Source organism: Hyaena hyaena, unplaced genomic scaffold, assembly GCF_003009895.1.
Source record: "Hyaena hyaena isolate Hyena2069 unplaced genomic scaffold, ASM300989v1 scaffold_63, whole genome shotgun sequence".
NCBI lineage: Eukaryota > Metazoa > Chordata > Mammalia > Carnivora > Hyaenidae > Hyaena > Hyaena hyaena.
Window position 1 is genome coordinate 2,001,692 of NW_024080695.1, and position 26,978 is coordinate 2,028,669.

Sequence of the window (26,978 nt, forward strand, 5' to 3'; positions counted from 1 at the left end):
GGATGGATGGATGGATGATGGATGGATGGATGATGGATGGATAGAAGGATGGATGGATGGATATGTAGATGGATGTTTGGATATTTGGGCAGAAGGATGGATGGGTGAATGGATGGGCAGATGGTGGATGGATGGATGGATGGATGGATGGATGATGGATGGATAGAAGGATGGATGGATATGTAGATGGATGTTTGGATATTTGGGCAGAAGGATGGATGGGTGAATGGATGGGCAGATGGTGGATAGATGGATGGATGGATGGATGGATGATGGATGGATGGATGATGGATGGATAGAAGGATGGATGGATATGTAGATGGATGTTTGGATATTTGGACATAAGGATGGATGGATGGATGGATGGAAGGATGGATGGATGGGTAGGTGGTGGATGGATGGAGAGATGGTGGATGGGTGAGTGGATGGTGGATGGATGCATTGATGGATGGAAGAAAGGATGGATGGACAGGTAGATGGATGTTTGGGTATTTGGACAGAAGGATGGATGGATGGATGGATGGTGGATGGATGGTAGATGGAGGATAGATGGGTAGATGGTGGGTGGATGGATGGAAGGATGGATGGACAGGTAGATGGATGTTTGGATATTGGGACGGAAGGATGAATGGGTGGGTGGATGGATGGGTGATGGATAGATGGATGGATGGACGATGGAAGGAAAGAAGGAAGGAAGGAAGAGTGGATTGTGGTTAGAAAAGAAGAGCAGACGAAGAGCCTGGCAGCCTGACTGTGTGGCCTCACGCAAGTCACCTCTCTCCTCAGCCTCACGTTGCTCATCTGGAAAATGGCATCTCCTTTCCTGGCTGTATGCAGCCCCAGGACCTGTGACCGTGGGAGCAAACACTCACGTCCCTCCCGCCTTCTGAGGGTATAAATGATGCCAACGCTTCCCACAATGGTCACTTCCCTTGGCTTCTCACGGGGACACCCTCACCACATTCCAAAGCCACACATCAGTCTTCATCCCGGAGCAGCCCCACCAGCCAGAGGGCTGCGAGGCAGGGTGGGCTTTGGAGGCTGGAGCGGGGCTTTGGGCACATGATGTCCATGCAGCCCGAACCACCGGGAGGGAGATCGGGCTGAGTGTGGCCGGCCCAGCGGAGGGGCCGGAGCCGCGGAGCTTCAGGTGGCATAATTTTCCGCAGTTAAGTGACCAAGGGTCCCAGTGCCTCACAGCGTCATGGGGACAGACCGGTTGAGGGGCAGGGCCCAGGGGGCGCTCCCAGCAGAGGCCAGAACCAGGCCCCTGGGCCCGGACAAGCCCTTGGTGCCCTGGAGAGGCTCGTGGTGGACTTCAGCTCAGCACGGGGCCCCCAGGCCGCCCGCGGGCCCAACCTCGAGACTGGTGTCACTATGAGTTCTTTCCAGCACCTGCAACAGCGACAGCTCTGCAGGGCCAACAAAACCCGGCATTTTCCACGTAGCTCTGCCTCATCTCAGCGCGGGACCATCACGCCTGGCGAGCTCGAGGGACTTGGACTTTTTAAATGGAAGCCGTCCTTCGTTCAGGTCGCTCTGGGATAGCGCGTTCACGAAGCAGCTCAAAGGAGCAAACGCAGTGCCGGGGGCCAAGTGCCGCACGCACCCGTCTGGGGTCCGGGTGCGCCAGGGCAAGGTGGCAAAAACAGCAGAGAGCACCGTCACACCTCCCCGGGGGCGCACCGGGGCCCTGGCCTCTTTTCTCCCTGGCGCTCACTCCCCGGGGCCGTGCCCCCGGCTCCCACCACCCCCTCGAGTCCCAGCAGGCCCCGAGCCTGCGGCCACGTGCCCCAGGGCACTGAGCAGAGCACGGATGCGGCCTGCTCCCTGGCCTCCCGGCACTGCCGTGACCAGGATCCCGCAGCCGGGCCTGAGCACCCCAAGCCGGACCGTAGGCCCAGAGCCCCTTCCCGGAAGCCGGCCTCTGCCACTGGCTTACTCAGCTCGTGCTGGCCGGGGCGGGCCGAGAACTCGATGACCAGCAGGTCCTTGCCATCAAAGCTCCGCCCGATGCTGTAGGTCTTGGCGATGTGGGCACAGCGGGCGGCCGTCCGCCGCAGCACGCGCACCATCTGGGCGTAGGAGTGGTGTGTGAAGTGGATGAAGGTCGGCGGCAGGCCCGAGGGCAGTGCCTCCTCCGCATCCAGGCCTCCTGGGGAAGAGTGGGGGTGTTGGGGGCGCCCCAGTTCCGCGCCCTCGGCCAGCGCTCGCCCACCAGCGCGGCCGCCCACCCACTGATGGGCGCTCCATCCGCCCCCGCCCAGCTCCCCTACAATTCCCGGGTCACCCCTCCCCCGCACACTCGGGACCTGGGGGGCCCCCTGGAATGGCTCCCTAGCCAATCTGTTTATGTTTTTCACTAAGATTCCCTTTATAATACTTAATATCCATAGCTAAAGTAACACGAAGAGATGTGCCAGCAACACGGCTTCTAAAGTCACTATGATTAAAAGCACTACGGCAGGGGCGCCTGCGCGGCTCAGTCCGGTGAGCGTCCGACTCTTGACTTCAGCCTGGGTCGTGACCTCACAGTTGGTGAGTTCTAGCCCCACGTCAGGCTCCGTGCTGACAGCTCAGAGGCTGCTGGGGATTCTCTCCCTCCCTCTCCCTCTGCCCCTCCTCCACGCAAGGGTGCTCTCTCTCAAAATAAACATTTAGAAAGAAAAGCACTATGTGGTTTCCAGGGAAACCGTGTAAAGTACAGAACAGAAGGCCACAGAGGAGAAGACACACACGCAGAGACCTCGACTCAGTGCAGCACGGGTGGGGGCAGCAGCCTCCTGCCTGCGCGTGGGAGCTCCCGTGGGCTCCCCACCGACGCCGGCTGTGGCCCCGGGGACCACGCGGCTAGCATTCTGCTCGGTCTGCGCTGCTCCGCGGTGGAAACCCTTTCAGCCCCTTGTCCGTCCGGCAACCATGGCTCTGAAGGGCCCCTTACAGTCCACCCAGCACAGCCACCCAGTGTGGGTGATTTCCAGTGCAGCAGTGAGTGTGCCTGTGCAGGGCAGGGGAGGGAGGGGGGAGGAGGAGGGGAGGGAAAGGGAAGGACGAGGAATGAAAGGAGAGAAGAGGGAGGAGGAGGGAGGGAGGAGGGGTGAGAAGGAGGGAGGGGAGGGGTGAGGAGGAGGGAGGGGAGGGGGAGGGGGGAGGGGAGAGGGCTCTCCCGGTGTCTGGGCGGCAGACACAGCCCCTGCGCGCTGGTCACCAGTTCATGCTTCTCCCCGAGTGTCTCACTTGCCCTGTGGTTTTCCTTCTGCTCGAAATGGTTTTGAGGGAGGAAGAAAGCAGACGGAACCAGCAATTTGGTGGCGGAATTGCCCGAAATAACCTCTCCCCAGCCACCTCCGCGGGCTTTCCCAGGCCGGGCTTGGCCCCGCGGGGCCGTCTGGTTCTCTTCCTCCGCACCCGCTGCCCGCGCAGGGAGAGCGCGGCTCCTGGGCCCGCACACCGCACACCTGCACGGGGCCAGATCCAGATCCAGGCTCGGCCGAGGCACAGCCAGCCGGCGAGCGAGCGGCGCGACTGGGAGCCGGGCCTGCTAGGGGCCACCGCGCACACGCCCTCGGACGTACCTCTGCGTCCTCCCTCCCGAGTCAGGCCGTCCGCACGGGGCCCAGGACGCAGCAGGCGCTCAGTGAGTGTCCGGTGAAGGGACAGACCAGCCATCGGGGACCTGCCTGCCTCCCAGCAGCCGGCCGGGCAGACGCCGCCGCCTCCGCTGCCGTCTGCCTCCCCAGAGACACACTGTCATCCAGGAAGCGGGGCCGTAACTCGCATTCGGGACGGTGTGGGGTTAGGTGAGACAGCACACGGGTGGCACCCAGCGCCGGATCACGGGGCCCTGACCTCCAGCTGCAGGACGCGGGCGCAGACGCGGGCACAGCCGGGCGGCACACACTGGCCACGGGGCCGCTTACACTTCCACTCACTAAAGGCGAATAAGCTCAAAACTGGGAGCCTCGATAGCACTGAACACGCTCCCACACGCGTGTGCAGCCGGGCCAGTCCAGGAGAGGACGTTCCCACCGCTGAGGAAAGGTCCGTTCGCTGGGGTCGCTGTGGGTCTCCCACTTACCTGGACCCCCACCGGGGCGCACGGCAGACGGCGTAGAGAGCACGCGCTCCAGCCCTCACACAGGGCTCGCTCCCACAGCATCCCTGCCAGCGGCCCCCCAGAGCCTCCTTGCACACCTCCCGAGATGAGCAGCTCACCACCTCCCAGGGCTGCCCATTCCACCCCTGCTGGCTCATCCACCCGCGACGCCGAAAGCCCGGTTCTCCACAGCCCCTCCCCTGCTGCCCTGAGCCCGCTCGGAGGAGTCCAGCCCCGGCCAGGAGCCTACACGCTCCCTTTCGGGCCGGCCCAGGGCCCGGGCTTTGCCCTAGCAGCTCTTCCGCACACCTGAGGTCTGGCCCAGGCACCAGCATTTGAGGGCTCCGTATGGGGGGGGGGCATCTGTCCCCACCGTGACTCGGTTGTCCCACCCAAACCTCGGGGCACCGGCGCAGCCCCCGGGGCCCCACGCACCGCGCAGCTTCTCCAGGGGGTCGTAGCAGCCCTCCTCCGCGCTCGCGAAGTAGCGGCCACAGTCGAGGAAGTAGGGCCAGGCCATGTCGATGGCGTCGAAGGCGGGCTGGCAGGCCTCCCGCAGGGCCTCGCACACGTGCCGGCAGGGCCTGTGCACGCGGCCGCCCCCGCACCGGGGGGCCAGCACGGCGCAGCCCAGCAGCCGCAGGTCGGGATTGCACTGGCCTTCCAGGAGGTGGTGCAAGACGCTGAGCAGGATGTACTCGGAGCTGGACTCCACCGCCTCCCGGGACCGGAGATCCAGCAGGGTGGGGAAGGCCGTCTGGTTGTAGGCGACGTCGCTGCAGGTCCTGAGCTGCAGGTCCACACACGTGGCTGGGGGCAGGCGGGGTCGTCAGGTCACTCCCTCCCTCCCTCACGGTCATCCGTCAGGCACAAGCGGGCCGCACGGGCCAGGGCTCCCGAGGGGGAAGCCAGAGCCCGAGGGCCGGGCGGGGGGACCGGACAAGGCTCCTGACTAGGCTCAACTACTTACTCGTGAGGGAGCCGGGACAGGCCACCCTGGGCCTCAGCTTCCACAGCTGCAAAATGGGTGCAGCCAGCCTTGCCGAGGGTTTGACACATTAGGATGCGTGAAAGAGGCCCGCAGACCCTGGGCGTGTGTGTTCGTAACTCGGACTTCTCCAGCCCAGGGCGCGGGGCCCTGTCTGCCCCTCAGGCCTCTCCAGCCTGGAACCGAGGGCTGTCATCCCCATGCCACCCCCCCCCCCCCACGCACATCAGGCCCCCACCTCNGGGGGGAGGGGGGAGGGGAGAGGGCTCTCCCGGTGTCTGGGCGGCAGACACAGCCCCTGCGCGCTGGTCACCAGTTCATGCTTCTCCCCGAGTGTCTCACTTGCCCTGTGGTTTTCCTTCTGCTCGAAATGGTTTTGAGGGAGGAAGAAAGCAGACGGAACCAGCAATTTGGTGGCGGAATTGCCCGAAATAACCTCTCCCCAGCCACCTCCGCGGGCTTTCCCAGGCCGGGCTTGGCCCCGCGGGGCCGTCTGGTTCTCTTCCTCCGCACCCGCTGCCCGCGCAGGGAGAGCGCGGCTCCTGGGCCCGCACACCGCACACCTGCACGGGGCCAGATCCAGATCCAGGCTCGGCCGAGGCACAGCCAGCCGGCGAGCGAGCGGCGCGACTGGGAGCCGGGCCTGCTAGGGGCCACCGCGCACACGCCCTCGGACGTACCTCTGCGTCCTCCCTCCCGAGTCAGGCCGTCCGCACGGGGCCCAGGACGCAGCAGGCGCTCAGTGAGTGTCCGGTGAAGGGACAGACCAGCCATCGGGGACCTGCCTGCCTCCCAGCAGCCGGCCGGGCAGACGCCGCCGCCTCCGCTGCCGTCTGCCTCCCCAGAGACACACTGTCATCCAGGAAGCGGGGCCGTAACTCGCATTCGGGACGGTGTGGGGTTAGGTGAGACAGCACACGGGTGGCACCCAGCGCCGGATCACGGGGCCCTGACCTCCAGCTGCAGGACGCGGGCGCAGACGCGGGCACAGCCGGGCGGCACACACTGGCCACGGGGCCGCTTACACTTCCACTCACTAAAGGCGAATAAGCTCAAAACTGGGAGCCTCGATAGCACTGAACACGCTCCCACACGCGTGTGCAGCCGGGCCAGTCCAGGAGAGGACGTTCCCACCGCTGAGGAAAGGTCCGTTCGCTGGGGTCGCTGTGGGTCTCCCACTTACCTGGACCCCCACCGGGGCGCACGGCAGACGGCGTAGAGAGCACGCGCTCCAGCCCTCACACAGGGCTCGCTCCCACAGCATCCCTGCCAGCGGCCCCCCAGAGCCTCCTTGCACACCTCCCGAGATGAGCAGCTCACCACCTCCCAGGGCTGCCCATTCCACCCCTGCTGGCTCATCCACCCGCGACGCCGAAAGCCCGGTTCTCCACAGCCCCTCCCCTGCTGCCCTGAGCCCGCTCGGAGGAGTCCAGCCCCGGCCAGGAGCCTACACGCTCCCTTTCGGGCCGGCCCAGGGCCCGGGCTTTGCCCTAGCAGCTCTTCCGCACACCTGAGGTCTGGCCCAGGCACCAGCATTTGAGGGCTCCGTATGGGGGGGGGGCATCTGTCCCCACCGTGACTCGGTTGTCCCACCCAAACCTCGGGGCACCGGCGCAGCCCCCGGGGCCCCACGCACCGCGCAGCTTCTCCAGGGGGTCGTAGCAGCCCTCCTCCGCGCTCGCGAAGTAGCGGCCACAGTCGAGGAAGTAGGGCCAGGCCATGTCGATGGCGTCGAAGGCGGGCTGGCAGGCCTCCCGCAGGGCCTCGCACACGTGCCGGCAGGGCCTGTGCACGCGGCCGCCCCCGCACCGGGGGGCCAGCACGGCGCAGCCCAGCAGCCGCAGGTCGGGATTGCACTGGCCTTCCAGGAGGTGGTGCAAGACGCTGAGCAGGATGTACTCGGAGCTGGACTCCACCGCCTCCCGGGACCGGAGATCCAGCAGGGTGGGGAAGGCCGTCTGGTTGTAGGCGACGTCGCTGCAGGTCCTGAGCTGCAGGTCCACACACGTGGCTGGGGGCAGGCGGGGTCGTCAGGTCACTCCCTCCCTCCCTCACGGTCATCCGTCAGGCACAAGCGGGCCGCACGGGCCAGGGCTCCCGAGGGGGAAGCCAGAGCCCGAGGGCCGGGCGGGGGGACCGGACAAGGCTCCTGACTAGGCTCAACTACTTACTCGTGAGGGAGCCGGGACAGGCCACCCTGGGCCTCAGCTTCCACAGCTGCAAAATGGGTGCAGCCAGCCTTGCCGAGGGTTTGACACATTAGGATGCGTGAAAGAGGCCCGCAGACCCTGGGCGTGTGTGTTCGTAACTCGGACTTCTCCAGCCCAGGGCGCGGGGCCCTGTCTGCCCCTCAGGCCTCTCCAGCCTGGAACCGAGGGCTGTCATCCCCATGCCACCCCCCCCCCCCCACGCACATTTCGTATGCGCCAGCTCACCGCACAAGTTCTAAGATTCTGCCACTTTTCTGGGTCAAAGTTTAAAAGGACGAAGTTCTTTCTACTCAGCATTTTTCTGCTCAGAACATTTTACATGTGCCATTGATTTTCGCACTGAGAAAATGCTCTCCTGCTTTTCCAAACCGATCTGGCCCCTCCCCTCAGAACAGCGCGGATGCGGGATCTGGCAGGAGGGACCTGCGGAGCCGTGCCCGCCGCGGAGCACATCGGCACAGTCAGACCCCACACAGCCTCCAAGCCCGTCCCCTGAGGTCAGCTTTCCCCTCCTCGTTCTACAAGATCGGGTCCCAGGAGGGGCAGGCGCTTGCCCGGCGGGTGACAAGAGCGGCCAGTGTGCGCACACGGCCACGGCCACGGCCACGCAGATGCCAGCGTGAGGGGAACAGGGATGACTGGAAGGAGCGCCTCCGTGGGAGCCGGGGCAGAGCCGGGGGGGAGAGAAGGTCCCTCGTCTTTGGTTTTGTCTGGTCTCCAGCCTTTGGAGAAGGGGGCTGGGTTTGATTACTGGGCCTTGTTACTAATCACCCGCTCGGGAAGGGCGGGTGCAGCTCTCTCAAGGGCTTTGATAGCGTCGAGGGGCTGCACTGTTCCCACCAAACAGAAGGGAGACAAGTCCGCGCGCCGTACCGCTGTCCGCAGCTGAGGGCCCGTGGCAGCCACCTGGAAAGAGAAGTGGCAGCGCCGTCAGGGGCGCGACCCGCCCTCCCGTCCCCCGAGGGCGTGCACTCCAGACGGCCCGCCGCTTCCGCCCCGTGTGTCGCTGGGTCGGCACCACAGCCCTCCGGTCGGAGCCGACGGGACCGTTCCCCCGACTCCGCGTGAGGACACGGGGGCCCAGACAGGTGCCACCAAGTGCCTAAGGAGAGACAGTCAGAGGGCAGCGTGGCTCAGCGTGGCATCAACCCGGCTCCAGGGCCTGGGGCCGACCAGCCGTGTGGCCAGGCCTGCTCGCAGGGACCCGAAAGCCCGGGCGGATGGCCTCTGCCGATCGCCAGGCTGCAAGTGCTCCCGCGGGGGCCTGGATTCAAGCTTCCAGCAGGTGGACTAGTTCTGGCAAAATTCTTGAATTTATTTTTTATTTTTTCAATGCTTATTTATTATTGAGAAACAGAAACAGCGTGAGCAGGGGAGGGGCAGAGAGAGAGGGAGACACAGAATCGGAAGCAGCTCCAGGCCCTGAGCTGTCAGCACAGAGCCCGACGCGGGGCTCGAACCCACGAACCGCGAGGTCATGACCTGAGCCGAAGTCGGACGCTCAACTGACTGAGCCCCCAGGCGCCCCAACGTTCTTGAATATTTAGCAAGCGGTTCCAGGACCCTGCGCTGCGCACGGCCCCGCCCCATCACGGACTCTGACCCCACGTTATTCAAAGCCCCCGAACTCCCTACCTTCCAGAACACTCTGCAAGAGTGGGGCCCCGCCGTCCCCTGAGTAGGAAAGAGTCTCCCCTTCCCAGAGAAACACACGGGACCCCTCCCGGCGCAGGCACGCGGGCCGCCATGAGCCGCGGGAAGGCCGATGAAACCAACCTGCATCAGCGCCACCCGCCGAGTCCCTGTCAGAAGGTCCCCGGGGTTCCTGTGGCCCCGAGAGGGAGGAGCCGACTGGGAGAGATGGAAATCAGAGTCGTAGCCCGGCTGGCCCCAGACCCCCGCGCAGGAGTCCCAGAGGCGGGAACCCGCGGGGGAAGCAGGTGCAGCCGGGAGCCCCGAGGATGAGGCGCAGGGAAAAGCCGCTGTTCTAATCCCGCACCTTCTCGCACAACCCAGGCCTGACCCACGGGTCCGGGAAGGGTGACAGCCACTGGCGCGTGGGCTCTGGTCCCCGGCACTGGCCAGGCAGCTCCCCCCTTCAGGAGCCTCTGCACAGGGCCCGCCCTCCGCGGACCAGGCCCCCCGAGTCCCGGCAGCGCTCTCGCGGGATAGAGACCAGGGACAGCCAGCCCCTCGCCGCCTGCCCCGCCTCAGCGCTGGGGACGGAAGAGGCGCACGGGAACGCCTGGCTGTGTGCGGCCCGTCCGCGGGAACAGCCGTGGGCCTGGGGGTCGCCCTCCCTCCTCCCTCCTCGTTGGAATAGTAGGGTGAGGGGGCCCAGTGCGAGCCGGGGGGGCAGCGCCCTCAGGGAAGGTGTCCAGCACGGGACCCGGACAGCCCCTGTCATGTCAGGGAGACCCTGGAGTTGCTCTTTTGCGCCTCTGTTTCCCCCGCTGTACGTGGGGCTTGTTATAATCACACGGTGGGGATAATATAAAGGTTCTAAGGGATGACCCACATTTCGTGGCCGGCACAGGACCTGGCTGGGAATAGACGCTCTGTAAATAATAGTTCCGTTCCCGTTGCTGTGCTGTAACCCCCCAAAGACAGCGAGCCACGGTTTCAGGCTGTCCCAAGGCGATGGCGCCACTTGGGAAAGGCAACAGGCAAAAGAATAACTATCCTAAAATAATTTTCCTAAATTTTGCCAGTGCCCAACACTGACTGCATGGCATGTGCTCTACCGAGATGCACACTCAGTTGACTCCCCTGGCTACAGCCCGTGTGAGCCCGCACAGGGGCAGAGGCCATGACTCAGGAGGTCAGCGCGGGAGCCCGAGGCCTCACGACGGAGGGCCGGGCCAAGGGCCCCTGGCTCTGCTCCCTGTGCCTGCTCCCCATGCCTGCGGTGCATCTGCGCTGAGCCGGGTGTGGGCCAGTCTGCAGATCTGTTCAGACTGTGGGCACGTCCAGTGAGCAGAAGGACTCCCCCTCCGCCTGGGGTTACTGCAGCCTCAGGAAACCAGGAGCAGAGCAGTGAGCCCCACGCCTGCCCCCTCGAAATGATCAGATGCCACACAAGCGGCTGGATGGGGGTGGACGTGATCAAGGACCACACAACTCCAGCCTTAACAAGAGCCCAGCCCCAGCGTGTGCTTTCGGGAGCTCGGGGCTGGGCTGGGGTCACGACAGGCGTCGGCGGGGCTGGCCACACCAGGCAGCGGGCCCCCACTAGCCACACGGGGTTACCGAGAGCTCGGAGCATCGGTCCGTGCCTACAAGTACTGTACGTGCTAAGTACTCATTAAATTTCAGACTCAGCACTAAAAAGAGGATGGAAAATGCCTCATTTGTGGTTTCTATATTGATGACAACACACCGGAACCATATATTGGCTTACATAAAATGTGTTATTCCGGTGAACTTCACCTGTTCCTCGTTACCTCTTTCATGGGACCACGAGAAAGTATAGAATTATTACAGGGCTGGCGTCCCTCCCTTTAGATGGCACTGGCCAAGCGGTCCTCCGGCCGTCCACGCGTGCCCTTACACGAGGTGGCCACAAGGGGTCAGCACGCCTTCAATGGAGGGACCCAGGCCGACTGGTGCTGGACGCCTCCCTCCCTCCCTCCCTTTTTAAAAAATGTTTATTTATTTTGAGAGAGAGCTAGTGAGTGGGAAGAGGGGCAGAGGGAGAGGGAGAAGCTCAGGACATAAGGCTCGATCTCAACTGTGAGCCGAAATCAAGAGCCGGACACCTAACCCACTGAGACATCCAGGTACCCCTCCCTCCCTCTGAAGTAGAAGATGGTCGCGGCCAAGGACTCTTCTAACAGATGAGAAACCTGAATGAGGCCAGAGAGGTCAAGCCATCTGCCCAAGGCTGCACAGCAGAGACGAGGACTAGGGATTTGAACGCAGAACGGCCTGGCCCCCAGGAGCATAATGTTGCATCGGCCTCCCCCCTAGGGTCCCTGTGAAGACCTGGAGCAAGAGAAAGGCAAGGGACGAGGGCAGAGGGGAGGGTCCAGGCTCGCCCTGAGGCGCATGTGCAGAGGGCACTCGGACAGAGTCCACAGGCAGGAGCGGCCCGACACACGCGGCCGGGCCCCCGCCCCACGCCAGCCTGCGGTCTGGAAAAGCCGCTCGGCTTCCTGGGACGCCACAGCCTCCTCTGTCAGGAGTGAAGACGGGGCTGTAGGGTGGATTTATTCTGGAAACAGTCACCAGTGCCCCCACGGGCCCAGCCAAGCGCCCCGCCCGTTCCTCAAGTGAGGACGGAGCCTCAGTGCTGGCCGCCTTCTCCCTGGGAAAAAGGTCGGGGAGAGTCTCCTGGGGGAGGGGCCGTGCTCCCCAGGTGTGCTGGGGTCTCACGGGCCCAGGGCGCAGTCCATCCACAACACAACACAGCGTTAGTACTAGCCACATCGTGCACGTGCACGTGAGCACACGGGCTCTCACACACACACACACACACACAAACACACTCTGCCTGGGCCTTTCTGCAGAAATGCAGGGAAGGAAAGAGGGGGAGCGAGGGTCGGAGGTGGGGCGGAGATCCAGACGCAGAAGGAAGAAGAGAAAAGATTGGCATCGCACATTTGAGACGGGCGGTTCTCTCCTGGCACATCCACAAACGCCTGCACTTAAGAGTCCCAATCTGAACCGCCCGGGCCCCTGTGCCCCAGGGGACACTCTGGCGACAGAGATGTCTGCTGCCGGATAAGGACTCTGAGCACATCCACCGGTGAGTGCGAGGGGAAGCAGCCCACTCCAGGGGTGGCCGGGACCAGAGCCCAGGACTCCGGGACCCCGGCCTCCAACGCCCCCCAGCTCTCAGGTGAGATCACACAGGCAGGCCACACCCCCTCCAGGGTCCCCGGATGCCACCTTTCTCCCTGCCCCAGAGCCCTCCAGGCACAACCCCTCCCTCCCAGGTGACCACGCCCCCTTCCAGGGGACCCCCAACCCCTCCCAGCCCTCAGAGCCCACTTCCGGAGATACTGCTGTCCACATCACAGGCCGAGGTGGGAGGGAGGGGTGTAGACAGCGCTCGCGGCTGCCCACAGCCTGCCCCTCGCTGGAGCGAACAGGGATCCTGAAGGGCCTCTCCCCTGCAAAGTCCTGACACCTGCTTCTAGGATCCGGCTGTGCCCTGACCCTGGCCTGGGCACGCTGCCCCTCCGCCGCCCCAGCTGCCCCGCTGCGCTCGCCCTGGGGTCCCAGCCTCCCCCTACCCTGGGAGCCCAGTGCCCCCTCCCAGCAGACCGTGAGGTCCGAGGTCACGGGCGCCCCTCTGGGACGCGCCCCGGGGCCGGGGATCGCGCGGGGGCGAGGTCGCGGCGCGGGGTGGTCCGCCTTACCGGCGCGCCCCCGGCCGAGCGGGCACCCGGGCCCCGCGGCGACGGCGGCCAGCGAGGCGAGCAGCAGCAGCAGCAGCGGCGGCGGCGGCGGCGGCGGGGGCGGCATGGTGGGCGGCGGGCGGGCGGCGCGCAGTGATGTGGCACTCGGGCCGCGGGGCGAAGGCCGCTGGGCTCCCGCCCCCCGGGAGCGCGAGCGCGGAGTCGGGTTACAGCGGGCGGCGGAGGGACAGCCAGCCGCGCAGCCCGCTTCCGGCCCAGGGCCCGCCCCCAGGGCTGGGCGCCCCCCCGGGGCTCGGCCTCCCTCCCCCTCCCCCCCCCCACCCCGCCGAGGCCTCTGGGCGCTGACCTCCACGCCCCCTCCCGATCCTGCCCGAAAGCCCCTGGTTTTGCACGGGATGGACCTGGGGGCCAAGCGGGTCCTGCCCCAGTGCTGACCCCAGCTGCCCAAGAACCCGGCCAAGTCACTCCTCTGTCCCATGAGGGGAGGAGGCAGCGTCCCCAGCCCCCCCACCGGGCGGGGTGTGAGTGTAGGAGAAGGGTCTGGGGGGAAGGGCAGGCGGCTCCCACGTGGCCTTGGGCAACTCCTTGGCTCTGAGCTAGTCCCTGTGTGCAGCCTGGGGGAACCCCCTCCTGGATGCTGAAGCAGAGCCCACAGGGCTCAGGACCCCGGGGGGAGGGGCAGGGGGGCCCGGGAGCCCCCAGCTCAGAGCCGCGCCCTGTTCCGGGGCCAGCACTGCTCTGGGACTGAGCGGCACCCGAGAAGCGCCCCCTGCACGGAGCCGGGCAGGTGCTGCCTCTGCTGTCCAGGCGTGCACACGTGCCCGTCAGCCCCTTGTCGCAGCCCCACAGCTGCGGTCCAGCCCCTGGTGCGCTCGTGCCCTGGGCCGGGGGGACAGTGCCAGCCGGGCACCTGGGTCTACAATGCTGGCCGGTCACCTGGCCAGGCCCCTCCCCGCCGGGCCATCCTTCCTGATGGTCTTCTTAGCGCCCACCTGCCTTTACGGGCCTCCTTTACCAGCCGTGCTGGGCGGTGGGGGGCCTGGCCCTCCAGCCAGGTGCCGCTCTGCCCTCAGACTGTGACAAGCCCCCAACCCCAGGCGGGGATCCTCCTGACGGTACCTCGATGGGGCAAACGTACAAAAAGGCGTCAATCCATCCCTGGCTCAGAGAACGAGCCACTTACTCTGCCTCACTGACACTGTCCACCCTTTCCAGCACCTCCAGGGCAGCGCATCTGGATGCTCCACGCTGCCCTCTGTCCACCCAGACCACAACCCCATCCTTCCAGAAGTTTCTGGGCTCGCTCCAGCCACTATTCCGGGCACTTTCCTTTGACGTTCCTGTCTGGGGGCGTCTGGGGTCTCCAGTCCAAGCTGGGAGGGTGAATTCAGAGCCCCCCCTTCCCGAGTACCGGCCGGTGGTGCACATTCTCAGGGAGGTTTGTCCCCTCCCCCACCCCCCAGGTGCCAGGGGAGGCCCGTGAGTGTCCTTGCCGTCCCTTCTTGCGGGCAGGCTAGATTCTTGCGGACACCCAGCCCGCAGCCCACTGGTGGACATATTTGCGCAGGCATCTCCTTCTACAGCCCTCACTCGGGGTCTGGCTTCTTGTGAGGACACTGTTTTAAGCCAGTGGCATCTGAGATTTGGTGGAGAGAAAGGGCCATGTGAGCTATTGTTATTTTTAAGGCCTTGGCCATCCCCCAGGACCAACGTCCAGTCGTTGGAAGGAACTGTTCCTGTCCAGGAGGGAAGAGGACACCCGCCAAATGGATGGGCAGCGGCAAGTCGCAGATAGGCCCTCCCTTTCCAAGGGCCGTGCAAGCCCCACCTGGTCCCGGTTCTGTCTGGTCCAGCCGCCACGGCTAACCGGCGCAGAGGGGCGGGGCTGCACCCTGAGATGGGGTAAGGGGAGCGGCCGATGCAACGAGAGCCCTAGGTGCAGGAGAGACCCCGGGTGCCCGAGCGGGTAGCAGAGGGCACAGAACAAGCCGCGGGGACAGAGCCCCGTGGTGTCACTGGGAGAGCACGAACCCTGCTATCCCTCAGGGGTCACTTCATCAAGGGGCTCACCCAGAGCCCGTGGCTTACGTCTGGGAGCCTGGGGCCCTCCCCTGGGAAGGTGTCATCGCCCACCTCCAAGCTCACAGTGATGGGGGTGCTGTCGGTGGCCTGAAGTCTACCCCGCAGCCGGGAGGTGCCCAGCTGAAGGGTCAAGGTCCCTGGGCGCAGCACCCACACCCCACCCGTCCCCAGGCTCCCTCTGGGACAGCACTCGAGTCACTGAGCTATCGAACTTGCCCGTCCTGGGGGCTCTGGGTGCCGCTGGCTGGTGCCCTGGGAAAGCACCAGGTTTGCAGGACGGGGCGCCCCCTGAAGACAGGGTGCAGCGTCTAGTCCTGCTCTTCGGGGACCCACTCTGCTGAGGCCGTCAGACAGCTCGCTCAGGCCACCGCAAAGGCAGCAGGGTCCCCTTTGCAGAGAAACGAGAAATGTTTGAACAAAATGTTTATGAATTCGCACGCAGTGCTTGGGACTGAGCCGTTCTGCACAGAGGAGAACTGTCTTTCAAGTTAGAAAAAGATCGGGGCGCTTGGGGGGCTCAGTCGGTGAAGCTTCCAACTTTGGCTCAGGTCATGATCTCACAATTCATGGGATTGAGCCTCAAGTCGGGTTCCATGCTAACAGCCCAAAGTCTGCTTTGGATTCTCTTCCTCCCTCTCTCTGCCCCTCCCCTGTGCTCTCTCACTCTCTCTCTCTCTCAAAATAAATAATAAACATTAAAAAATAAAGACCACAAACCCAAGACGAAAGATAATACCATGAGTGAATGTTCTAGAATGTCCAGCACAGACATAACTAATAGCACCCTCTTGGGAGGCACCTGTACCTGAGTGATCTAGAAAATTCCCTGGTGGCTTCAGAAAAGCCAAAACAGGAGAGGAACATCACCACCTGCAAAGAGTCTTGTCTCTTTCTAGCCATGGCATTTTTCACAGGACAGGATGCACATATTTCCTCCAAGAGATTTAAGACTTTACGAGCGTATTTTAACCTAGCAAGGCTCTGGGGGTGCAGGGCGCACCCCACCAGCCCGAGAGAAGCTCCCAGGAAGGAGAGAGGCGTTCAACTTGCAGGCTCACAGCCTGGCTCTGAGTTACATACAAGACAATGGAGACTAAGCTCTCCTTAGCACGCACTGGGGGTGTCTCGGGGACCCCCAGGCGGCAGGTACACCTGTGAACCCCCCCCAGGAACCCAGTGAAGTAGCCTCTCAACACCCTCACCCCTGCAATTGCCAGCCCAAGGCTGGAACGGAGTTTTCACTGAACCGCCTGAGTGGGTTTTTTAACTGCTTCCTGACCACATGTCTATAGCTATTATTCCTAAAAATGATTTGTTGTGTTTAAATTGCATTTCAGAATCGAAACGCACTTAAATATATCCTGCTTGCGGGGAGGCACTGGGGACTCAGCCAAAGCAGCCCGGTGACACCCAGGTGGTTGGGACAGAACCTCCACCAGGCTAGAAACTGCTCCCACCGCCCTGAGGGCCCAAAGGAGCTGACTGTTGTGTGTGCGTCTGCGAGCAGGGAGCTCAGGACCCGCCTCTCCCTGGACCTCGGCCGAGGGGCCCCCGGTGCCGGCTCCCGGCCCTGCTATAGAGGCCCTATCCAAATCTGCCTACCATGTGGTGGGCCCCCCGATTATGCAGCCCGGCCCCAATCTCGCAGGAGACAGCTGGGGCCGGAAGAAGCCAGCCAACAGCCCGGGGCGGGAGTGAAGAGAGAGCTGTGAGCCTTCACCCCTCCCTCCCCGCACAACACACTTCTGCAGGGGACCGCTTAATGCCGCGCCCCGTTCTATTTCTGAATCGTGAACTAGAGCAGATGTGTGTGCAGTTCCCAGACACCGCCCCCGGGGTGCATTTAGTGACAGTGACAGTGGGTGGTCCCACCCGGGAGTGGCCCCCTCGACAACCGGCCTCAGCGAAGCCCCAGCCTCTCCCGGCCGCCCCAGGGCTGAGCAGAGTGGCTGCGGAGGGGAGCTGGGCCCCCCTCTCCCGGCCGCCATCCCCCCACACCTGGCCTCTGCTGGCTGCTGTAACCTTGACCGTCTCATGGACGTGGTCAGGAGGCTTGGCCGTGGTCGTGAGAAAAGAGCCAGTGTTCACTAGCTCTTATGTCCATCAGAACAGGCTCTGAGCACAAGCATATTCCTCACGTCCTTCCCCACTCAACATCCTGACGCTTCCTAGTAAACAAGATAAGGCAGACGGGACGCAGGTGCGACCATGACCCCAGCCCACGTGCATCACGCGGGGGGAGCTGACCGCAAGGTTTCTCGGAGACAGGCACTTCCCGGGGAGGGGCCCCCTCTGCCCTGACCCGCCTGCCAGCTGCGGGGTCCGGGAGCCCCACACCAGCCTCCCCAGGGAATTTGCCCTCTGGACCTGGACGCCGCTGCAAGCAGGCGGACAGTATTAGCCACGAGGCTGGAGCAGCCAGTGTCAGGCTGGGCCACCCCAGCGGGCCCTGAGAGAGCACGGTCACCCAGCCCCTAACACCGGCTGTCCCTGCAGAGACCCAACGTGTGTGCGGCCCTGCACAGGGCGCCCTCCCCCCACCCACCCCCCGTCCGGAAGCGTCCCAGCAGCCTGAGAAAGGAGGTGGAGAAACGGAGGCTCAGAGAGGGTGAGCCACTGTCCTAGGGCCACCCAGCCTCCACATGGCCTAGCCTAGGGCTGAAGCCATCCACAGCCCGGCTACGTCCTCCACCCACCACCGCCGCCCCCCCACAGCCTCTGCTCAAAGCCAAGCAGCCATTTTAGGGGGTCCCGTCCGCTAGGCTCTGACAAGTCCTGGCCACGCCCTCTGCGTGGCCGCTGCAGGCAAAAGTTGTTCTCGGCGTCCAGGGAGCTCCTGTGGGCAGGCGCCGGGTGCAAGTTGGCCAAACGGGCCAGGACCTGGCAGAAATGCTGGCGGAGCCGGGGGCACACGCGGGGCTCAGCCGCCGTCTTGCTGTAGCTCAGGCACTCACTCAGGACGCCCCAGGGGGCATTAATGGCGACCAAGGTCATGAGCTCCACTAGCCTATTGAGGAGCTGAGCAGGAGTTCAGCACCAGTGACCATGCTCACATCCATACCTGTGGTCTGGAGATTTGGAAGTTTCTAGAATCACGAATGAATACAAACAGCAGCCCCAACATCACTAGCGGAGTGGCTCTGCGCACGCTGTCCGAGCCTTGGGCACGTGTCTCTGGTGAAGGGCAGAGGGGCGTTGATGGGGCGTTGAGCGTGGGGGCAGCCGGAGCAGCGCGTGGACAGCCACCTGGCCAGAATCCGCAGCCCTGCGTGTGGACCAGACTGTGACATGGCTGCTGGTTCAACCCACAAGGCTTCAGACCCCAAGGGACATGCTGTTTCGCCCAAACAGCCTCCCTCCCCGTAAGGTGTGTGCTCTTGTTCCGGTTACAAATGCGTTAGAGACGTTCCCGGGGGGGACCTGTGTTGCCGTCTTCCATTCTTCCATGGACACCTCAAAGGTGGGTTTGACCTGGTTAGAAATACCACAAAGTTGGGGCACCCGGGTGGCTTAGTCGGTTAAGCGTCTGACTTTCGCTTAGGTCACGATCTCACGGTTCGTGGGTTCGAGCCCCGCGTCGGGCTCTGTGCTGACTGCCAGCTCGGAGCCTGGAGCCTGTTTCGGAGTCTGTCACTCCCTCTCTCTCTGACCCTCCCCTGCTCACGCTGTCTCTCTCTCTCTCTCCTAGAAATAAATAAAACATTAAAAAAAAAATACCACAAAGTCGCCTCACGCGGCCCAGTGGTGAGGACGAAGAGGGAAAAGGAGCTGGGGACACGGCTGGGGACACAGTGAGTTTCCCTGTCAGCATCTTGGTCATCACCCTCAGAGTTTACTTATTCAAGTGATGGTGTGGGTTAAGGTCCCAGGCGTGCGGCACACTCACCTCCAGGAGTCTGCAGTCTGGGACGGGGGTGGAGGTGCCCATGGACACGGAGCCGGGTGCTGCTCCCAAACCCAGTCCCTCAGAGCCCCTCCGCCACCAGACACACCTGCCTGAGTCCCTCAGCGCCCCTCCCCCACCAGACACACCTGCCTGTCCTCGTTGACTTGCATCTTGGGCCATCAGAATGGAGAGCCCACCCAGGCAGGACTCCCCCGGAAGCCGGCACAAAGCCCAGCTCCCAGGCGGTGAGTGAAGGCGCTGTGGCACCTCGTCCGCACTTGGGACAATCGTGACAATCATAAGAGACTCTATTGCATCCACGTGTCCATAAAGGGCTTGGGGGGCACAAGGGTGCGCTGACCGTGTCCCCGAGCCGGACGCAGTGGACACTAAGGCTCTGCTCTGCAGGTCTTCCTCCTACAGGTGTGTGCACACCTACATGTGTGTGCACATCCACATGCGTGCACGCTCACATAGAAACACTTGGGCCCTTGCACACGTATATGACATAAAAGTAAAAGCCAGCAATAAACATATTGTGGCCGAGTAACCCAGGCTCCCTCGTTATTCATTTATCATTTCAGAAGCAAATGCTGAAGCTCCTGAGACGCCAGCACCCGCCCCTGCACACACACACACACACACACACACACACACTCACGTGTGTACACAGGTACACGCGTGATCGCACACACGGTCCCATGTGCACGAGCATGGATCAAACAGCTGGCTCACAGGAGATGGCGCCACGTTGGCTCTGTCCACCGGCGCACGTGCCCTCTCCCAAGAACGGGAGACTTTGCAGGTGTCGTGTGAAGATGCACATGCCTGTACGTGTCCCCCCCATGTCCCTGGGCCAGAGGGGTGGGTGGCCAAGAGCCACATGACTCACATCCGGAGCACTGATTCCAAAGCGCTCTCAGCAGCAGCTTGGCAGGGAGGGCAGAGCCCACCTGGCACGGAAGCTGCAGAAACCCCCCCCCCCCACCCGGGGGAGCCGTGGGTGCCCTCCCAACGACGGCTAACAAACCAAAGACAGACCTGAGGGGCCAGACAGCCTGAACACACAAGCTGACTCACTGGGCATCCTGGAGTCCCCAGGAGCCCGCCACCAGGCCCGGTGCCTCCCTTCCCCTTGCGCAGGCGGCCTGGGCTGCAGCTGGTCCAGCCGCACGAGGCTGAGGGCCACCAGCGTCTCCCAGGAGCCACTTCCGTCAGGTTGTCTTTCTGCCCCAGATGTGGTGTGGGGACCCCAGCAGGGGCCTGGCCACGGGATGAGAGTTGCAGGACCCTGGTAGGCAGGAACACAGACCAGCGCCCTCATGACCACACTGGGATGGTGGTGCCCACCTGCCCTTCCCGTGAGCCCCCAGCTCTCCGACAAGCCCCAGGCCGGGGTCTCCAGGGAAGGGGTGGGAGGAAGAGGGAAGAGAACACTCACTCAGTGTGGCGTCCCGAGGCTGTGCCCCGCCCCCCACCAGGATCCTGGAATCCACGCCCAGCGGATGCTGGGTCTGAGCATCCTAACTGGCTTTAGAAACTTGCTAAAATCGGAAAAAGTCCGGCGCCAGCCCAGACAGACCCCACAGCTGCCTGTGGCCTGGCCTCAGTCTCCCCTGGGCAGGGGCAGCTGTCTCATTTACAGCAAGGGTGTGGGGCTGGTGACATCTCTGTCATCTGGGGCCATTGACCAGAGCTGGGGTGAGGCCCTGGGAGCCTCAGCCGTGGAGGAAGGGCCCCGTGGACATCAGCTTCTCCCCAGGTCTGCGGTGGGGAGACCTCAGGGGCCTGCCCAGCTGAGGCTGAGCCTCCTTCCCAGCAGCCCCCAGGACAGGGCACTGAGGGCCCGGACCCAGCCGGTCACAACAAGGGGGACAAAGCAGCTGATGAAGGACCCGATGAAGACGCCCACGTGGCACCCTGTCGGTGGCAGTGCTTCGGCTCATGGACGCAGTCCAGCCGCTCGCTGCAGGGACGGAACAAAGGACAGAAGTCGGAGCACGCGGGGGGCTGGGGGGCGGAGCTGAGCACAGAACAAGAGCCGGAGTGAGCAGGTTCAGTGGGGGCGTCCGGGTGGGGAGCCCAAGGACAAGAGAGAGGACAGACAATGCGAAGAGGTGGGCTTGATTCGTAAAGGTGACACACGGGAGGCCTGGGGGGCAGGAAGGAGGGGGCGACTCCCCCTCCCTCCTCTAAGCCGCTGCCCTCCCGTCCGCACTAGCTCTTCCTGCCTCCTGGTACAGAGGGGTCTAAGTCAGTCCTGCAGAGAGAGGATCGCGGCTAGATCCCCAAGGGGGTAGAGGGTCTGCGTCGGAGGCAGTAGAGCTGGGGGTCCTGTGGGGGGGCAGCGGCAGGTGGGAGCGGGGCAGCCGCCAGCGGGAGCTTCCGTGGACAAATGCATGCCCAGTAGTGAGCAGACAGAACCAGGCAGCCACACCCTCAAGACTGGAAACCTCAGGTCAGGCACAGGCAGTGGGTCCGAAGGGCAGACTCCGGAAGGAGAGTTCAGATCCACACCCACCTGCCCCAGAAGAGCGACTGACTCCTCCCACGGGGGGTAGGGGGCGGCGGTGGTAACCCTTCTTCTGAGGCTCTGACCTCACAGCTTGTGCAAAAGCTCCCTGTGCACCGTGGGCACATACTCCACAGGGCAAACCCAGACGCCCAGAAGCATCTGGGCCTTGCAGTGTGCGGACTCCCTGAGGGGACAAACGAACCAGTGCGCAAACCCCGAGAGCAGGTGGAGGGGAAGCCACACAGCGTGGAACCCCGGGGGCCCGTGCCGGTGCCCCCCCCCCCAGGGCCCCTGGGCTGGGCGGGGACGCGCAGGCGGCTACCCCCTGCATGGTGACTACTTGAAGCGTCCACCACCTGCAGCATCTTGAACGAGGCGAGGCTGAGCAGCGGGAAGGCAGCAAAGCGCCCGCACTGGGGCCCAGGGGTCAGGGGAAGCGAGCAGGACCGAAGGCGCCGCGTAGCTGAGCTCTGGTTAGCAGAGCACCTAGAACATGAAGCGTCCCCCGCCTGCCCCAGCCCGGCGTAAGCAGCGCAGCGGGAAACCCAAGGGCCAGCTACTGGTCTGCGCTCCTACTGAGTCGGACGCCAGCAAGGTGCTCAGGAGCCCCACAGCCTGGCCCGCGCTGGGACCCGATGGCGGCGTGCGGAGCGGCACGGAGGGCTGGCCCCGCGCCGCCAGCAGCAGGTGGCCGGGGAAGGGTCACCAGGGAGACCCCGCGGGCGCCTGCGCGCGCGCGCCCCTCGGCTCCAGGAGCGCCCGGGGCAGCCCCGGCGCGCTGGACAGCACCGGCCCCTGGAGCTAGCGGCTGGCCCGGCGCCCCGCGGATCAGCAGCGCAGGGACCCGTGCTCGTGGTTCCGCTCCGGGCCCAGGCGGGGAAAGTGCGGGGGCAGAGCGGGCGCGCCCTCGGAGGCCGGAGATCCAGAGCCGGCGGGTACGGCTCGGAGCCGCACGCGAAAGGCAGTAGCGAGCACGGGAGGCGACGGGCGCCCGGCGGAGCGCGAAGCGAAGCAAGGAAGGGAGCAGACGGGGCGGGCGGGGCGCTGCGCTGCGGGGCCGGGAGCCGCCGGGGCGGGCGGGGCGCTGCGCTGCGGGGCCGGGAGCCGCCGGGGCGGGCGGGGCGCTGCGCTGCGGGGCCGGGAGCCGCCGGGGCGGGCGGGGCGCTGCGCTGCGGGGCCGGGAGCCGCCGGGGCGGGCGGGGCGCTGCGCTGCGGGGCCGGGAGCCGCCGGGGCGGGCGGGGCGCTGCGCTGCGGGGCCGGGAGCCGCCGGGGCGGGCGGGGCGCTGCGCTGCGGGGCCGGGAGCCGCCGGGGCGGGCGGGGCGCTGCGCTGCGCGCCGGTCGCCCCTGCGGCGCTGTCCAGGGTGCTGAAGGCGCTCGCCGTCCCCGCTCCAGGTGCCGAGGAGCCCGCGCACATATCCACCCCTGAATCCAGACCGGAGGGCGAGGGGAGCAGGAGCTAGAGGAAGAAAGCACACGTGCCTGGGTCGTGGTCCCCTTTCCAACCCCCCAGCTCGGAGCCAAGGCGTGGATCTATGTTTGCTGAGCCAAGAAGAGTAGCAAGACATGGAAACAGCGTGGGAGGAGAAGTGAGGGAAGGAAGATGAGAAGGAAAGGAAAGAAGGAAGGGAGGGGAGGGTAAAGGAGGGAAAGGCAGAGAGGAAGAGAGAAAGAAAGAGGCGCGGCTCCCTGCAGGGTGCAGAACGGGACGCCTTTGCAGGCTCTGGGAGCCCCCGGGGGGGGGGGGGGGGGCAGGAGGCTCATCTCTCTCTCCACTTCTGCCAACCCTCTGAGCTCTTGACCCTGTAGGAATGTTCCAATCCCTTCAACCCCAGTTGGCAAGACAAGACTGAAGGGAAGACATTTGGAAGCTGGCAGGTTCCAGAAGCTTTCTGGCTCCTTCTCTACAATGGCAGCCCTGACATGAAAGGAGCCAGAAGGCAGACCCTCACCCCACGTTTCCCTGGCCCCTCACCCTCTCTCACCTAGGGGCTCCACAAGCCTAGCCCCCTCCCAGCGACAGACTCTGGCTAGTGGAGAGGGGGCTCACCCTCGTGGGGGGGGGTCTCCCTGGTGCCAGAGCATAAGGACTGGAGAGCAGGCAGGTGGCTGGGGGACTGGGGGGACAGACTGCGCTAGTCTCATCACCCCAGCCACACGGCCTTGGGCAAGTCACCTCTTGGGTCTCCTTGTCTTTTTTTAAATTAATTAATTAATTTTTATTTTTTATTATTTTAAAATGTCTCTTTTTAAAGTTTAGTTATTTATGGGGCGCCTGGGTGGCTCGGTTGGTTAAGCGTCCGACTTCGGCTCAGGTCATGATGTCACCATCTTTGGGTCCAAACCCCGCGTCGGGCTCTGTGCTGACAGCTCGGAGCCTGGAGCTGCTTCTGATTCTGTGTCTCCCTCTCCCTCTCTCTCTCTCTGCCCCTTCCTTGCTCATGCTCTTTCTCTCTCTGTCCCTCAAAAATAAATAAACATTTAAAAAATGTTTAATGTAAAAAAAAGTTTAGTTATTTAAGAAAGAGAGAGAGAGCAAGTGGGAGAGGGGCAGAGAGCGAGGGAGAGAGTAAATCCCAAGTTCACGCGGAGCTTGATCTCACAGCCATAAGATCATGACCTGAGCTGAAATCTAGAGTCAGACTCTTCACCGTCTGAGCTCCCCAGGTGCCCACTGGGTCTTAACAACTAGCATTAGGCGCATTAACAACTATCAGTCACACGTGCTTTGTGTGGCTGCAATCAGGCTTCAACTAATAAGCACCTGTAGAGCGGTTCAAACAGTGCCTGCGCACGGTGAGTACTCAGCAACATGTCAGCCGTTACCACGACTCCACTTTATAGTTGGGAAAAGGGCAACTCATATAAGTCAAGTGTCCTTTCCAAGGTCACATAACCAGAAACCAGAGGCTCTGGGGGTCAAACTCGGTCCTTCTGACTCCAACCCAAAGTCCTTGTCACACTCTTCCACGCAGCCTCACACCAGGGCCATCACACCAGCTCCAAGCCCAGCCTCCGTCCTTCTGCTGAAGTGGCTTCTTCTCTCCTCATCCCTCCCACCAAATGCTTTCAAAAATCCAAAAAAATTCTCAACCGATCAGACCTTGCCTGAGACCAGGACATAAGGCCAAAGCCCTCCCTCCTGACGTTCCCAGGAAGAGGGGCTGCTCCATGGACCCTGGTGTCAGCAAGGGCACAGGGGGGTGGCTGGGACAATGAAGGTGGCCACAGGGTCCCCCAGTCCATCCAAGGCCCCTGAGTGGCCATCTGAGGATCGGCAGACATGCGGGGGCAGCAGATGCTCCCTGGGGAGACTTCAGTCCAGCCACGGACAGTGACTCCCGTCCCCTCTGAATGTCTGGAGAGGGGTTCCAGGCAGGTCACTTGGGGGGGTCGAGAGCATCATTCCGTGATGTGAGCGCAGGAAAGCCTTGCCCGTCAGTGCTACGTAGAGGGAAGCCATCTGGTCACCCGCGAGGATTTCTGGGCACCCAGCATGCGTAAGAGAGTGTGGCAGACACGACCCGGACCGTGAGGACTGACCGGCTTTGGTCCTCGCACTTTGATGAGCAGAGGGAAGACTGGACGAAATAAGATCTGAGATAAGCACCCCAACCTCCTCTAAGAAAGAACGATCTCAGTTTCATTCTAAAGAACGAATTGCATCAGTTGTGATATATTGTGAGCCAATTCACTTCCACAAACGTGTGTGGAATGATTGTTACGTGCAATCGGGGAGGGGGAACACATGTGTAAAGAGAAAAGAACAAAGCGTTAACTGAGTGTATTGGATTTTGCTTAATTTTAAGCATAGTTGCTTATTAAGCTTATTTCCTTCAACCGTGTTTACTTCCCACGACGGCCCCAGGAGATGCATATTCCTGCCCCGATTTTCAGACAAGGAGACAGGTCAGAGCAGCCGGCTTTCACTCCGGAGCCGAGGCCCAGGACGTCACTGGGCGGCAGTGGAAGTCTCAGCACGTGCCTGATGGGGGTGGCTGTCCTGGTTGGCAGGTCTGGAAGGCTCCCTGGGGCGGGCCCAGCCTTCATTCCGGGCCAGGCAGCAACACGGAGCAAGTCTGGAGCGCGGGTGCAGGTGTGGCTGTAGTAGTGGACACAGCAGCAAAGGGAGCGACGGCGGGTGGCTGGGGCCACGTTCTGATGGCCGTGAGCAGCCCCTGCGGAATGTCTGGGCACCGTGGAGCCACTGAATGTCACTGAGCAGGGGCGGGGCCTTCAGGAGCCAGCACTGGGCTTTGTCCTGGAAGTGTGTACCCTATATCTCAGCAAGAATGAGCAGGGTGGGGGCGCCTGGGGGGCTCAGTCGGTTAAGCTTTGGGCTTTGGCTCAGATCATGATCTGCAGTTCATGAGTTCGAGCCCCATGTCGGGCTCTGCGCTGACAGCTCAGAGCCTGGAACTGCTTCAGATTCTGTGTCTCCTCTCTGTCTGCCCCTCCCCTGCTCGCGCTCCATCTCTCAAAAATAAATAAAAACATTCTTTAAAAAAAAGAGTGCTTTTTAACCTTGTGCTGGAAATATTTAACATTTTTTTCCCCTAAGACTGAAAGGTAAATCGATTAGACCCTGCGTGCCTCCTTGTGGAGGTTTTAAATCTTTCACCAGGAATCAGATTTGAGGGTAAGGATATTAAGTGCTATTCTAGAATAAGACCACAGGGCTCAAAACCACCACCCGCAACCCAGGGGGCAGAGGGGGGCAGCCCAGCCAGCAAGACCTGAGACCTGATGCCCTGGGGGCTTGGGGGGAAGCAGCGAGCCAGTATCTAGAGCCACCAACACGCCTCCTCCCAAACTCCCGTAGTCTGCCTTCCAGGCAAGCATCTCAAAGGAAGAATCAACATGTCAGCAGAAATGTCTGCTCACGCACGCAGGGAAGGGAAGCTGGGAAGACAGAAAGAAAGAAGTGGACGAACTACCCGACAGCAGGGAGCTGGCAAATGACTACCTTATCCCCACAGCACGCGCGGTGCAGCCGCTTACAGGCCGGTGCGCAGGACGCCGCTGAGGGCGCGTCGTTTAGTGAGGACCGCGGGAGACACGCGGCCTCAACTCTCACCGATGCCTAGAGGGGCCCGGGTGAGGCGTGGCCAGGCCACACGGCGCTCAGCGATCGGCGGCGCGAATGCGAGGGCCTGGGGTTTGTTCTGTTTCCTTATACCTGCCTGCGACTTCCATGTTCCCTGTGGGAGCACGACTGGCGGAAAATCAGGAGATCGCTCGGGAAGAAAGACCAGTTGAAACCCTCTGTCACAGCTCCAAGTGATGTGCCTTTCACACCTCGAGGTCTGGCCCCACCTAGCTCTTAGAGGGAGTGACATCTAAGCCAAGCCCCGTGCTCAGGCGGTTAGCCAGGTGAAGACTGGAGTGTTCTCAGCAAACGGGGCAGTGCGCGTGCAGGAAACAGGCACCATGGGCCGTGAGGAACTGGGTTTGACTCCCAAAGTGGGGTCGGGGGTGCCGGGGAGGGCTCCTCGTACTGCCGCACGGGGCTGTGCTGGAGGGGTGCGGGGAGCCCCGAGCCGGTGAAGAGCTACCCCACTTGGCCCAGTGAGTCCCATTTCACAGATGAGAAGACTGAGGCCCAACATGGCTTCCTCCTTCCCCGCGTGGCCTCCTTTTGCCTGTATTGGCCTTGGGGCGAGTCATTTCCCTGTCTACACAGCAAGAAGCCGAGTCTCTGAGCTCCTCCTTAGACTAAGATTCCTTCCAGGAGCCCCGCTTTCTGCCTCTTCACAGAAGCCAGGCTGGCGGCCGCCCCAGGGAGACGGGGCCCCAGGGGTTCGACCCCTCCTGTGAGCCCCTTATCGCTGCCCCGCGG

General features: G+C 63.2%; 1 protein-coding gene across 3 annotated transcripts in view; it reads right to left on the bottom strand.

Moving 5' to 3' along the window:
• CPZ (carboxypeptidase Z) overlaps window positions 1–12,805 on the bottom strand; it is a 24,671-nt gene extending 11,866 nt beyond the window's left edge. The window contains exons 1-4 of one of the 3 annotated variants that reach the window (XR_005528429.1): window positions 12,658–12,805; window positions 8,168–8,200; window positions 6,721–7,095; window positions 1,943–2,155 (exon numbers count right to left, since the gene is read on the bottom strand). Coding sequence is in view for 2 of the 3 variants with exons in the window: in XM_039232089.1 (XP_039088020.1) it covers window positions 1,943–2,155; window positions 6,721–7,095; window positions 8,168–8,200; window positions 12,658–12,763 (727 nt within the window). In the remaining variant the exon portion in view is untranslated. Of the gene's footprint in view, window positions 1–1,942; window positions 2,156–4,531; window positions 4,889–6,720; window positions 7,096–8,167; window positions 8,201–12,657 lie in introns of those variants that run through there. The other 2 variants (XM_039232089.1, XM_039232090.1) reach the window with 2 other exon arrangements.
• Window positions 12,806–26,978: the final 14,173 nt, after the last annotated feature.